We start from the raw sequence: 13,311 nt of genomic DNA on the forward strand, positions 1-13,311 counted from the left end.
CCGCAGAAGATTTCTAATGTGCCACTGCAATGGACAAGAGCGGCAATGTTGTGTAAGAGAATTGCCTGTGGCTTTGTACACCAGAGGTCAGCCTACCAAACTCCGACCCAGCACTGCCACATTAGACAATGGTTTCTTCAGGATCTGTGGCACAACCGCTCCTGTCTTTGTGGGCTCGTGAGACTCTGCATATTCAAAGGCAAGAAAAGAAAACGCCACACCGGATGGCAGTTTTAGCTCGGTGAGGATTTTATTGGCAGGACAAGCCATAGGGACAATTGTAGATACGGACCTCTTTTTTCCAGAATTAACAACTAAACGCCTTTTCAAACAACTCTAGTGAAGCTAGGCAGTTTCAGGAGAACAAACATCCTGCAAAATGGCCAGGCCGGGGACCCCCCAATTTTTATTTCAGAGGCTTAATCGGTAGCTTTTGAACCAGAAAAAAAACAACGGTTGCTTAGAAACCCGTTTGTGATTGTGGGCAAGATAAAACTTCTTGCCACTTCAGTCTCTCCCTCACAAATGAGCAGCCCTCCCAGGACTGATAGACCCACTCAGGCTTTCCCAGTGGTAAAATTCAAAAAATTTTACTACCGGTTCTGTGGGCGTGGCTTGGTGGGCGTGGTGTGGCTTGGTGGGCGTGGCAGGGGAAGGATATTGCAAAATCTCCATTCCCACCCCACTCTGGGGCCAGCCAGAGGTGGTATTTGCCAGTTCTCTGAACTACTCAAAATTTCCGCTACCGGTTCTCTGAACTACTCAAAATTTCCGCTACCGGTTCTCTGAACTACTCAAAATTTCCGCTACCGGTTCTCTGAACTACTCAAAATTTCCGCTACCCAGTTCTCCAGAACCTGTCAGAACCTTCTGGATTTCACTCCTGGGTTTTCCTCCACTGAGTAAGCTAGGCAGGATTCTGGGTGATTGGTGCACCAGCTGAGAATAGGGTTATATTATTACAGCACCATTCACACAGAGTCCAAAGCCAGCTTACCTTTTTATTACTTTGCGTCAGCTGAGCATAAAATTGTGATGAAAAGCAAGAGGTGCTTGAAGGAAGAGAGTCTACTGAGGCAGGATGCTGAGCCCAAATCTGCCAGATGCTGCTAGGTTGTTACTTACCCACAAAGGACAATTTCTATTGTTCACACTAGGAAGAGAAACTGGCTTATATTGGACTGGCTCCAATGTGCAAGTTTTGACATGAGTTTGTGTCTATCCACGCAACAGCACTGCGAAAGGACACTGAGGCTGCAGGAGGCATAAATGTCTCAGTATCCTGACATACAAACCATCTCCATCCCTTCCTTTTTATCACAACTTTGCATCCATCAGGATGTAATTTGAGCAAAAGGGGCTTGGAGAAATATCCATCTCTAGATGTTTCCTGGATCTTGGCTGCTGTCTCTAGAGGTGAAAGAAATCACTGGATTGGGAAGAGCCGGGAGACGAAGACCGAAAATAAGAAACATCTGGTATGGAGACCACAATTATTTATGACAAGGAGATGCCACCAACAATGTTTTTGGTCCTTTTCTTCTGCTTCTGGAGACGGAAACAAGATTTTGGAGGAGATTTTGGGAACAACATGGACCTTAATGAAAAATTGAGAAGAAGGAATTGCTGGTGCTCTTTTTAATATGAGGCGAGCATCATCGGGAACAATATTTTCATTCCTTATCGTGAATACAGGTAGTCTTCAACTTACAACAGTTCATTTAGTGACCCTCCGAAGTTACAATGGCACTGAAAAAAAGTGACTTATGACCGTTTTTCATTGCCACGTCCTCATGATCACATGATCAAAATCCAGACGCTTGGCAACTGACTCCTATATATATGATGGTGGCTGCATCGCGAGGTCATGTGACCAGTGGTGGGATCCTCCCGGGTTGACAACCGGTTCGGTGATCGCATGGCTGATGCTGTGAAGAAATCTTCACTTCCGGGTTTCTTCAGAGGAGTAACACAGCTGATTCGCAGGGCAATCGGATCTGCCGCGCGAATCAGCTAAGGAGATAAAGCGGTGGTGAAATGGAAAATTTGTTACTACCGGTTCTGTGGGCGTGGCTTGGTGGGGAGGGGTAATGTGACTGGGTGGGAGTGGCCAACTTTTTTTTTTCTTTTAAAAGCATTTTTTCCTACAACGTCCAGGTTGTAGAAAAAAATGCTTTTAAAAGGCTCTGACGATCCGAGCTGAGCCACGCGATCATCAGAGGCTTTTTTTTTTTACTTTTAAAAGCATTTTTTTCAGCCAAAGAGGTTGTTAAAAAATGCTTTTAAAAGGCTCTGATGATCAGGCAACTCACCTGGAATCCTCAGAGCCTTTTAAAAGCATTTTTTAGCTGAAGAGGTTGTAGAAAAAAATGCTTTTAAAAGGCTCTGACGATCCCAGCTGAGCCACGCGATCATCAGAGGCTTTTTTTTTTACTTTTAAAAGCATTTTTTGGGCCGAAGAAAAAATGCTTTTAAAAGTAAAAAAAAAAGGCTCTTATGATCATGCGGCTCAGCTTGGCATGGAGGAGGCGGGGGCAAGGATTTTTGCTAATGGTTCTTCGAACCACCCGCTGCCATCGCTACCGGATCGGGTGATCCGGTCCGAACCGGGAGCATTTCACCCCTGATATAAAGGTAAGAAAATAGCGCGGGTGGGTGGATCTGATTGTTGGGACGAACCAGTTTGTTCTTAGCTGTTCATCGGAGCTACCGGTTCACCAGAACCGGTCTGAACCAGTAGAATCCCACCTCTGCATGTGACCCCTTTGCGACCTTCCGACAAGCGAAGTCAACGGGGAAGCCAGATTTGCCGAACCACCGTGTTACTAACTGCAGTGGCAAGAAAGGTGTCGTGACATGGGGCAAAACTTTCACTTAACTTTCTCTCATTAACGATAAGAAATTTTGGGCTCGTAATTTTGCGGTCGTAAGTCAAGGAGTACCTGTACTCAAGTTTTGATTGAACTTTTCAAGCAGGAAGGGAAGGATAGCGCACTCAGGAACAGCCCCAAATATTCTGTTCACTCTTCAGCCAATTGCTCTTAGCTTGTGTCAACCCAAAACCACCGAAAGTGCATCCCGCCTGGAGGGTTGAACATGAAAGGGGACGGCTGTTAAGTTATTATTTAGATCAAAGTCCTACACGAGTCTTTGTATGGAAGAGTTCTTTAGATCAAAGATCAGCCACAAAGCTTGCTGAAGTTGCTGAGCGGTTTTGAGAGAGGTTAGGCAAGATACAAAAATGTTAACGCTGGTTAAACCCTCCATCTTATCTGCCTGTATTGAGTAAATTCAGTCAGAACTGAAGAAGCTTCATGGAGGAAAAAGCAAAACGTCTTCAAGGGGGAACAAAAAAACCCCCCAAGAAAGTCCATTTGTCTTTTGAAAGGGGACAACCCATGACTTGGGATGACTGAGAATCTCAGTCACGGACATTAAAATAAAGGGCACAATCTCCTGGTGGAAAGGCCCAGAGATTCCTATGAGGCACACACCCGAAGTTGTATATTCAGGTAACCTGGTCAGCTCATTCGTTGTGTGAGATTTTTGGTTATAGGGCAAGTCTTCCAACAATGGTACTTTCAAGAAAAAAATGGATTTTTCTGGAGGGAAGAACTAGTGTAGGCTCAACAGGACTGCTCATCTTCACCTTCCAATGCTGTTATAAGAACTGGCAAAAATATGGGATCCCAGATTAAGAGAAACAAGAGGCTGGTACAGTCCACTCTGTTCAACCCACATCTGGCATGGGGATGCTGAAATTAGTGATGCTGTTGTGGCCCGCCAGCGGCCTGAGCAGATCGTGGCTGATCCCGATGAAGAGGAGGCTGGTGTGGTGTCGCGTCAGCAGCCTGCACAGCCAGCGCTCGCGTCGGACAGCGAGGAGGCCGAAGAGGATGTGGTCCCAGAGGCAGAGACTCAGCCTGGGCCTTCAGAACCTCCAGAGGCTCCTTCCAGTGGAGAGAGTGAAGTGGAGGAGCCTCTCCTCAATGCTCGGGCACGCAGGGCTGCCAAAAGGCAGGAGTGGCTACTCAGGAGGAGGAGGTCTACTCGAGAGTAGGGCTTGAGGATAATTGGCCACTCCCTTAGTCTATTTAAGTCGCACACAGCTAGTGCGTTCTTGCTGGAAACAACTTGTATTATTATCAGCGTATTTTGGTTTATCATATCTTGTTTTCTGGGCTGGTTGCCAACCTTTGCCGGTCTTGTTTATTCTTGTTACTTAATAAATTTGATAAGGACCGTTGGTGTGTGTCAATATCCTCGGAAATCTGGAGCTGGGGCAGAACAGATACTTCATAAATCCTGGGAAAAGAAACTTAGGTTGTAATCGTCTTCTCCGAGGAAGCCAAGGTGCAGAAATGAAAGATAACAAGTCAAGGAATACAAACTCCAGCTGGCAAACAAGACGTATCTTGGGGGGGCCCATATTAGTTTTCAGACCATGTCTTTTACTCTTTCCTTTCGTGTCCATTGACCGTTGGGCACTTCTCCAAGAAGGCAAGATCCTAGGAGCAGAAGATTCTGATTCAGTTGTGGGGGAGGCTGCTGGTCACACGGGAGCAACGTAATTCCCAGGGAAAGTGCCAAATTTCTGTGTCCTTCTGGAGACCCCTAGTGCAGGGGGGAAAAAACGCAAAAGAGACCCATGAAGAGAGAATAGAAGTTCAAGGTTCAGAGGGGTTTTTTTTCCTTGGAAGATTCTGGACCGGCCACTTGAAATTAAAAAAAAAAAAGAAATCTCTAAAGAAGATAATATTTTACTCTGCTACCTCTTGTGCCCCAGCTTCAAAGTTTTTGGCAATACTCCTCTCTCCATCTATATAGCCCATATACTGGTACTATAGTATAGATCTATTTCAAGCTATTTAGCTCTCATCAGCTAGCCATACCCTTACTCGGATTCGAACTTGGGCTGCCTGCATATTGTATTAACTGCCTGCAGTTATATTAACCTCAGAGCCACAAGTTCTCCTCCCTTTATCAGCTTGAGCCAGGGGAGAGATTAAGTGTTTTTCTATCGAAACATCTGATCTACCCCAATATGGGAGGGAGCATACTGCTTTCCTTTCGCCTTTCAGCTCCAATCCAGGAGCCCTCAAGCAGTCGCATTTACGACAAACCATTTTATACCAAATTTATATTTTGCTGATAAAGAAATAAAATAATACTCGAATCCGAGTAAGGGTATGGCTAGCTGATGAGAGCTAAATAGCTTGAAATAGATATATGCTAGTCTCCCTTTATTTCTTTAACCCCTAAGCGGTGTTCTTTTTTATACAAAGTCAGTTTATTGCCCCCACAATCCAGGTCCTCATTTTACCTACCTCAAAAGGATGGAAGGCTGAGTCAACCTCAATATGAGTGATCGCATGGCCTCTGTAGATGCCATATGGTAAGTAAATAATAGAATCTGTTTGAGTGGTTTTCTGTCAGGGCATGATCCAGATGGCAGGAGATCTTCTCCATTCATTCAGATCCTGGATCAGGAATAGGCAGCCCAGTAATGAGGAGCACTAGTTTGTTTACAACTTTCTCTTTTGGAGACTGTCACTTAATACTACTTACCACGCCTATCTTTTAATGAGCCGAGGTGGCGCAGTGGTTAGAGTGCAGTACTGCAGCTACTTCAGCTGACTGCTAGTTCAGCAGATCAGCAGATCAAATCTCACCGGCTGAAGGTTGACTCAGCCTTCCATCCTTCCGAGGTGGGTAAAATGAGGACCCAGATTGTTGGGGGCAATATGCTATTTAGTATACTGTCTTTGGTATAAACCGCCCAGAGTCCTCGGAGAGTGGGCGGCATAGAAATATGAATAATAAAAAATAAGAATTAATACTATTCTTCAGATGCCTTCAATTAAAACTAAATGCAAAGTTGGCCAGTGGCATGCCTTCAAAGGTCTACCTTAGATCTTCTCCACCTCCAACACTGGAGGTTTTTAAGAAGAGATTGGTCAACCTTTTGTCTGAAATGGTATAGGGCCGTGAGGGTGAACCTATGGCACGCGTGCCACAGGTGGCACGTGGAGCCATATCTGTGGGCACATGACTGTTGCCCTAGCTCAGCTCCAGCGTGCATGTATGCACCAGCCAGCTGATTTTCGGGCCTTCCGGGCCAACCAGAAGTCAGGAAACGGGCCATTTCCGGCCTCCAGAGGGCCTCCGGGGGGTTGGGTGGGGAAGGCTGTTTTGGCCCCCCCCCAGGCTCCAAGAAAGCCTCTGGAGCCTGGGGAGGGTGAAAAACGGGCCTACCGGGCCCACCGGTAACTTTTTTGCTATCGCGTGTCAAAAGTGGGGGGAGCACGGGGGGGGGTCATGCACGCATGTGTGGCGGTGCGGGGTGGGCATTGAATTACGGGTGTGGGCATGCGCGCGCGCAACCCCCCCACATTCCCCCCCTTTTGGCACGCGACGGCAAAAAGGTTAGCCATCACTGATATAGGGTTTCCTCCTTGAGCAATAGGGTTGGACTAGAAGACCTCCAAGGTCCCTTCCAACTTCACTTTTCTGTTTATTTATTTATTTATTTATTGGATCGATTTATATGCCGCCCTTCTCCGGAGACTCAGGGTGGCTTACAATGCGTTAAGCAATAGCCTTCCTACTTTTTGTATATACCTGCTTAGTAGGGCTTTCGCCCCCCCCTAAGCGGTGGTTTTTTTTTTTATACAAAGTCAGCTTATTGCCCCCACAAACCGGGTCCTCATTTTACCTACCTCAAAAGGACGGAAGGCTGAGTCAACTTTGAGCCTGGTGGGATTCGAACTTGCAGTAATTGCAGGCAGCTGGTGCTAGTTAACAGCACTTTAGTCTGCTGCGCCACCAAGGCTCTTAAATAAGGCAGTGGTGCCTCACTTGAGGCTACAGGATCTGTGTAGACCTCAAAAGCCTTGGATGCAGCCCTTAGAAACCCTCAGATGTTACTCAAGTCTTACTATGACGAAAACACACCGCTGGAGGATAAACCATATGCATTATGCCTACGTTTAATCAAACTGGAATGTAAATCAAATGTAGATTTTATGCCAGTCCTGCCCACTCCTTCGGGAGGGCAGCCTCCGAGTCCAAAGGCAACTCAAGGTGTGGAAGAAATTGCAAGTTACTAAAACCTGCCACCGCCCTGCTTTGAAGTGCCCGTCAACACAAATCTTGACCTACCCACAAACCAGCCATCGTCACACTGTTGCATAACATCTACTCGGTCACCTTCCTGAAGTTCCAACTCATCTTCATTCTGAGGTCGGTACTGGTAGATGGCCTGGTACCTGGAACACACAAGCTATGGATGAGGACGTCTCCTCCTCATTTACTGAACAGCGTACGAGTAGTCCTTAACTGATGACGGGTTGCTCAGTGACCAGTCGAACTACAACAGAAACTCCCTTCCCCAAAAGTATAGCAATACTTTTGTATTATTTGGAATAAGACTTAAGGAAATGTATGGTATAAAATGTTTATTACCTTGATATGAAATGAATGATTGTAATATTAGGAATTATGTTAAATGAGATTTCAAATTTAAGGGGTTTAATACAGGGGTGAAATACTCCCGGTTTAGACCGGTTCGCCTGATCCGGTAGCGATGGTGGCGGGTGGTTCGGAGAACCGCTAGCAAAAATCCTTCCCCACCCCCATGCCCAGCTGAGCCGCACGATCATCAGAGGCTTTTTTTTTTATATTTTTAAAAGCATTTTTTCTACAACCTCTTCGGCCGAAAAAAAATGCTTTTAAAAGTAAAAATAAAGCCTCTGCCGATCAGGCAAGTCAGCTGGGATCGTCAGAGGCTTTTAAAAGCATTTTTTTACAACCTCTTCAGCCAAAGAGGTTGTAGAAAAAATGGTTTTAAAAGTTGGCCACGCCCACTCAGTCATATTACCACCACCACCAAGCCACACCCACAAAACCGGTAGTAACAAATTTTACATTTCACCACTGGTTTAATATAGAGATGAAGGGAAAAATGGAATTTAGTTAAGATTAGAATTAGGATGAATGGGTAATATTGATTTTAAAAAAGAGAGAGAGAGAAAGAAAAATAGAGAGAATAAATACTATGGCAAAAAGGGAATATATTGTATAAATTGTGTTGAAATGACTAAAAATTGTTTAAATTTGTGAACCGGCCAATACTTTGTTCAGAAAAAATACATTGTATGTGTGTCTGTCTGTGTGTGTGTCAAAAAATAAAAAAAACTTTTTTAAAAAAAGTAAAAAAAAAAAGTACAGCGATACCTCGGTACTCAACTGCTTCGAAACTCATCGAATTTGGTACTCAGCACGTTTTGATGTGAAAATATTGTCCCGGTACTCATCGTTTGTTTAGTACTCGACACAAGCTAGAACTTGTCGGTATCGACTGCCTTATGACTCACCACATTATTCCTTATGGGAAGTATTTGTTTCGTACTCTTCACTTCTGGTACTCATCATGCCTTCCGAATTAACAATGAGTACTAAGGTACCACTGTACTTACAACCCAATTCTGAAGTTCTGATAGCCATCCTTCCACCCCAACGGTCACGTGGCTGCATTTTGGTGATTGACAACTGCAGTGCTCATTTTAATGATTACCATGAAAAAAGAAAAGATCGTAAAATGGGGTCAGTCATGACCTGCTTTACGACCATCACGACTTACGAAATTATGGTCATAAGTCAAGAACTACCTGTGTAGTTTTTCCGTATACTCCAATTAAAACATATTTTTTTTCTCCTAAGGGAATCCCAAAGATGTCTTTTCAGGAGGCAACTGGACTTCCTTGTTTTTTCTTTGAAGGCATTTCGCTTCTCATCCAAGAAGCTTCTCCAGTTCTGACTGGATGGTGGGGAATGGAAGGAGTTATATTCCTTGCAGACAACTGGTCATCTGAGCACTACTCAGGTGACCCTGAGGACACAGATAAACCTCCAAGTGCTTCTAGTAAAGGTAAAGGTTCCCCTCGCACATATGTGCTAGTCGTTCCCACCTCTAGGGGGTGGTGCTCATCTCCGTTTCAAAGCCGAAGAGCCAGCGCTGTCCGAAGACGTCTCCGTGGTCATGTGGCCGGCATGACTAAACGCCAAAGGCGCACGGAACGCTGTTATCTTCCCACCAAAGGTGGTCCCTATTTTTCTACTTGCATTTTTTACGTGCTTTCGAACTGCTAGGTTGGCAGAAGCTGGGACAAGCAACAGGAGCTCACCCCATTACGCGGCACTAGGGATTCGAACTGCTAAACTGCCAACCTTTCGATCGACAAGCTCAGAGTCTTAGCCACCGAGCCACCACTCAGTGACCCTCTAAACGAACGCAAAGGACCAGCTGTCTGCAAGGAATATAAATCCTTCCATTCCCCACTATCGTGTCAGAGCTGAAGAAGCTACTTGGATGAGAAAAAAAACAGAAAATCCAGCTGAAAAAGGCACCTTTGGGACAACTACGACCTGGATGGCTGAGAATCTCTACAGACTTTTTCCTAAGGGAAATAAACTTTTAAGTCCCTTCTGCAGGCAGGACAGACGAGAGATGTTTCATGCGTGGAAAAGAAATGTGCAAAGGCAAGCAATCTGCCTGCTCCCCCCACTCCCCAAATATTTGGGGTGGGGGGTGGGGAAGAGGTGGAGAGACATACACCCTGCAGCTCGGAAACCTTGAGCTGTCCTCAGCCTTTCCAGCAGGCATTTGCAATGCTTGGCACCGGTGAAGCAGCCGGCGGCTTCTGTCCCCCTAGGCGGTGAGCAGGCCCCTCTGAAAAAGGCCCCTTGTTTTGAACAATCCAGACACTGTCCAAGCCTGGCACTCTGGGGGGGCGGGGTTGTCTACAGCCCCCCTCCTCCTTCCTCCCCTCTTTTATGGGTCACTTCACACAGGGATGGTGGGGCTGGCCAGCTGCCAGCAGGAGCCCAGCTCTCCCTTCCCCGCCACTGCGAATCTCCCTGACTTACGGAGTCCACTGGATGCCGGAGGGGGAGTCTCTGGCGGCGTGCGGGGGGCTCTGCGGCTTTGAAGTTGGGGAAAACACTGTCTCGAGGGCGGAATTCTGCAGTCACAAGAGCAAGAAAAAGGAAGGGCGATGAGAACACGGCATACTGGAAAGTAATAAACACAGGTGGGAGGAAAGGAAAATTTACCTAAATCCTGGCAGAAGTGCCCAGGAAAATTCAACGCAGAATACAGGTAGTCCTGGATTTACGACCACAATCAAACAGTGGTGGGTTTCTACCAGTTCGCCCCGGTTCGGGAAAACTGGTAGCGGCGGTGGCAGGAGTCTCCGCCCACCCACCTGGATGTCATCACGGACGCTCTGCGCAGAAGCGCCGCACGCTCACAGTTCCGAACCGGTAGCGAAGGTTAGTGAAACCCACTACTGCAATCGAGCCCAACCTTTCCGTTGCTAAGGAAGACCATTGTTAAGTGAGTTTTGCCCCATTGTACGACCTTCCTTGCTGCCTTTATTAAGTGAATCACTGCAGTTATTAAATTAGTAACACGATTGTCAAGTAAATCGAGCTTCCCCACTGAGTTTTGTTTGTCGGACAGTCGCAAAAGGGGATCACCTGACACTGCGATGGTCATAAATAAGAGTCAGCTGCCAATCGTCTGAATTTTGACCCCGTGACCGTGGGGATGCTACCGCGGTTGTAAGTGCTAAAAATGGTCGCAAGCCGCCACATTTTTCAGTGCCATTGTAACTTTGAATTTTTTTTTAATTTGATTTATGATCACTAAATGTTCTAAATTCACTATGTTTTTGGAGAAGCAACAGAGGACAAAACGGCCCTTATCAAAGGCCCAGAAAGAAAATAGATGAAAATGTTTGCTAATTCCTAGAAGGGTGAAAATCCTGCTAGAAATCACAATACATTTTGTTTATCACAAGTGCCACAAGCATGATAATCAGGAAAAACAGCATGAAATGAATAGCTCTGCATATACCAAATATTTGTGATCATAAATTATCTTTATTTCTGTGTCGTGTAAGATTTGCCTGCCAATGACCAGACCAAAATGCACTGAGAACTGCAGATGATGTTAGCGGAGGTAAAATTGGAACATTTTGTTCCTTTTTTTTTAAAACCACTATTTAATTCTTTTCATTTTACTCCAGTTACAAGTTCACGTTTGAAATATTTTGTTCACACAACATGGCTACCGCCTTATTACTATATTGTGTATATATCCTTCCAGGTTTAGTACAATTGGGATTCGGTGTCTTGGGCATTAAAGATTGTAATGGTGTGATGTTTATGTTTTTTTTCCTATTTATTTATTTATTTATTTATTTATTTATTTATTTATTTATTTATTTATTTATTTATTTTTTGCGATTTATATGCCGCCTTTCTCCCTAGGGACTCAAGGCGGCTTACAAAATGACAACTTCAATACAAATCACAATACAATACCAAATTAAAATCAGTAACCCAATTAAAAAACGATTTAAAATTATACCAGTGTACCCCCAAACGGATCAGTTTATTTCCCCCAAAATAAGACATCCCCTGATAATAAGCCCAATTGGGCTTTTGAGCACATGGCAATAAGGCCAAGCGCTTATTTCAGGAATCAAAAAAAAAATAAGACAGGGTCTTATTTTCGGGGAAACACGGTATAGACTTTGCCTTTAAATGTTACCAACTCTTCAGTTGTTTTTTTTTTTAATTTTTATTTTTAAACATGACAAAACATAAAACAACCATCATCCATTACAATCACAGAAAGTGTGTCGATCAGTTAAAATTCTTTTGTGCTTAATTCCATATCCAACATTTACAAGTTATTTAATTTCTCTTATTTAACAATTTTATATATCCCTTTATATCATTATTCTCATTTTTATTTTTATTTTTTCAGATTTCAATACTGCCTTTCTCCTTTCGGACTCAGGGCGGTGAACAGCCAAATATAAAACATTCATACCCAAAAGTTAAAATAGATTTAAAATAATTAAATAAAATTTGGCCCATAATTTAAAACATTTCAATTAAAATCAATATCAATTTTAAAACCAACCATAAAATCAGGACAGGCCATTAAATTATTGTTCAAATAATTTAACAATTATTTAACAAAGGCTTAACTCCCTTAAGAAATCCCTTCGTATATTTTATCGTCACATTAATTTCATATTTCATACTTCATTTCCATGCCTTATTATCTAGCCATTGATAAAACAGATCCCATATCAAATAATATTGTTTATCTTCCTGTTCTCGTATTTCAAATGTCAATTTACTCATTTCAGCACATTCCATAATTTTCTTAATAACTTCATCTTATTAATAACTTCAGCAACTCTTTATTTGTTAATTGTCTAACCAAGTTGGGCTTTTGTGGAAACTAAGGCACATCCATTATAGGTGCAAGGAAATGGAAGGGGGATCCGGTTTTCCTCATTTGATGTTCTGAAATCGTGTCTACACTTTCTGTGAGCAGTTCAGTTACTCAGACCCCCCCATATTTGTCATTTTTAATGTGTTCCTTTTTATACCCTTGCATTTGTTGTAAGCCGCACAGCGCCTTTGAAGGGGTGGGTTTTAAAAACTGGAAATACAGAAATATTCATTTTGAGTTGTCTCTAAACCAGAAGCAAAGGACTGAATCAGAAGAAACTCATCAGGGTTGGGGTACAAATGCTTGGCTTTGTTAAGCTACTGGAAGACCCCACAAAGGTCCCAAAAATGCTTTTTCAAAGTTTCAAGGTTTTCCTTGAAGACATTTCGCTTCTCATCCAAGAAGCTTCTTCAGTTCTGTAAAGGGCACTTCTTCAGAACTGAGGTCACGTGATCAAAATTCAGACACTTGTCCCATATTTATGACCGTCGCCGTATCCTGGGGTGGGTTCTAAATTTTTTTACTACTGGTTCTGTGGGCGTGGCTTATTTTGTGGGTGTGGCTTGGAGGTCATGTGACTAGGTGGGCGTGGCTAGCTGGTCAGAGTCATTTCTGGAAGGTCCTCACACTTACAACCAGTCCTCGCACTTACAACCCAACTCATTTGTTTCTTTTTAACACTGATCAGCTGTAGGGCGGCCCTTTGAAGCCCCGCGGCAAGAGTTTAAACAGTTTTTTTCCCTCTAGTCATCAGCTGGGACTCAGGAGGCAGCAATAGATTGGGGGTGGGACCAAATAAAAGGTAAGAATAACGTGGGGGGTGCGAGGGCGGGGGGGAGAACTGGTTCGGTGACGTCATATCATCACAGCTACCGGCTCGGCCGAACCGGACCGAACCGGGAGGAACCCACCACTGCTGGGGTCAGGAAATCACTTTCTGCAACCTTCTGACAAGCCAAGTCAATGAGGAAGCCAGATTTATTTAACAATCGTGT

General features: G+C 44.2%; 1 protein-coding gene across 6 annotated transcripts in view; it reads right to left on the bottom strand.

The window, feature by feature from the left end:
• Nucleotides 1-225: 225 nt before the first annotated feature.
• SORBS3 (sorbin and SH3 domain containing 3) overlaps nucleotides 226-13,311 on the bottom strand; it is a 95,277-nt gene continuing 82,191 nt past the window's right edge. For all 6 annotated transcript variants that reach the window (XM_060693583.2, XM_060693581.2, XM_060693582.2 and 3 more), the window contains 3 exons: nucleotides 9,928-10,022; nucleotides 7,162-7,268; nucleotides 226-4,614 (listed from right to left, as the gene is read on the bottom strand). In XM_060693583.2, coding sequence (XP_060549566.2) covers nucleotides 4,553-4,614; nucleotides 7,162-7,268; nucleotides 9,928-10,022 — 264 coding nt within the window. In that variant the 3' untranslated portion in view covers nucleotides 226-4,552. The remainder of the gene's footprint in view (nucleotides 4,615-7,161; nucleotides 7,269-9,927; nucleotides 10,023-13,311) is intronic.

Source organism: Pantherophis guttatus, chromosome 9, assembly GCF_059756535.1.
Source record: "Pantherophis guttatus breed Tessera chromosome 9, ASM5975653v1, whole genome shotgun sequence".
Classification (NCBI taxonomy): Eukaryota; Metazoa; Chordata; class Lepidosauria; order Squamata; family Colubridae; genus Pantherophis; species Pantherophis guttatus.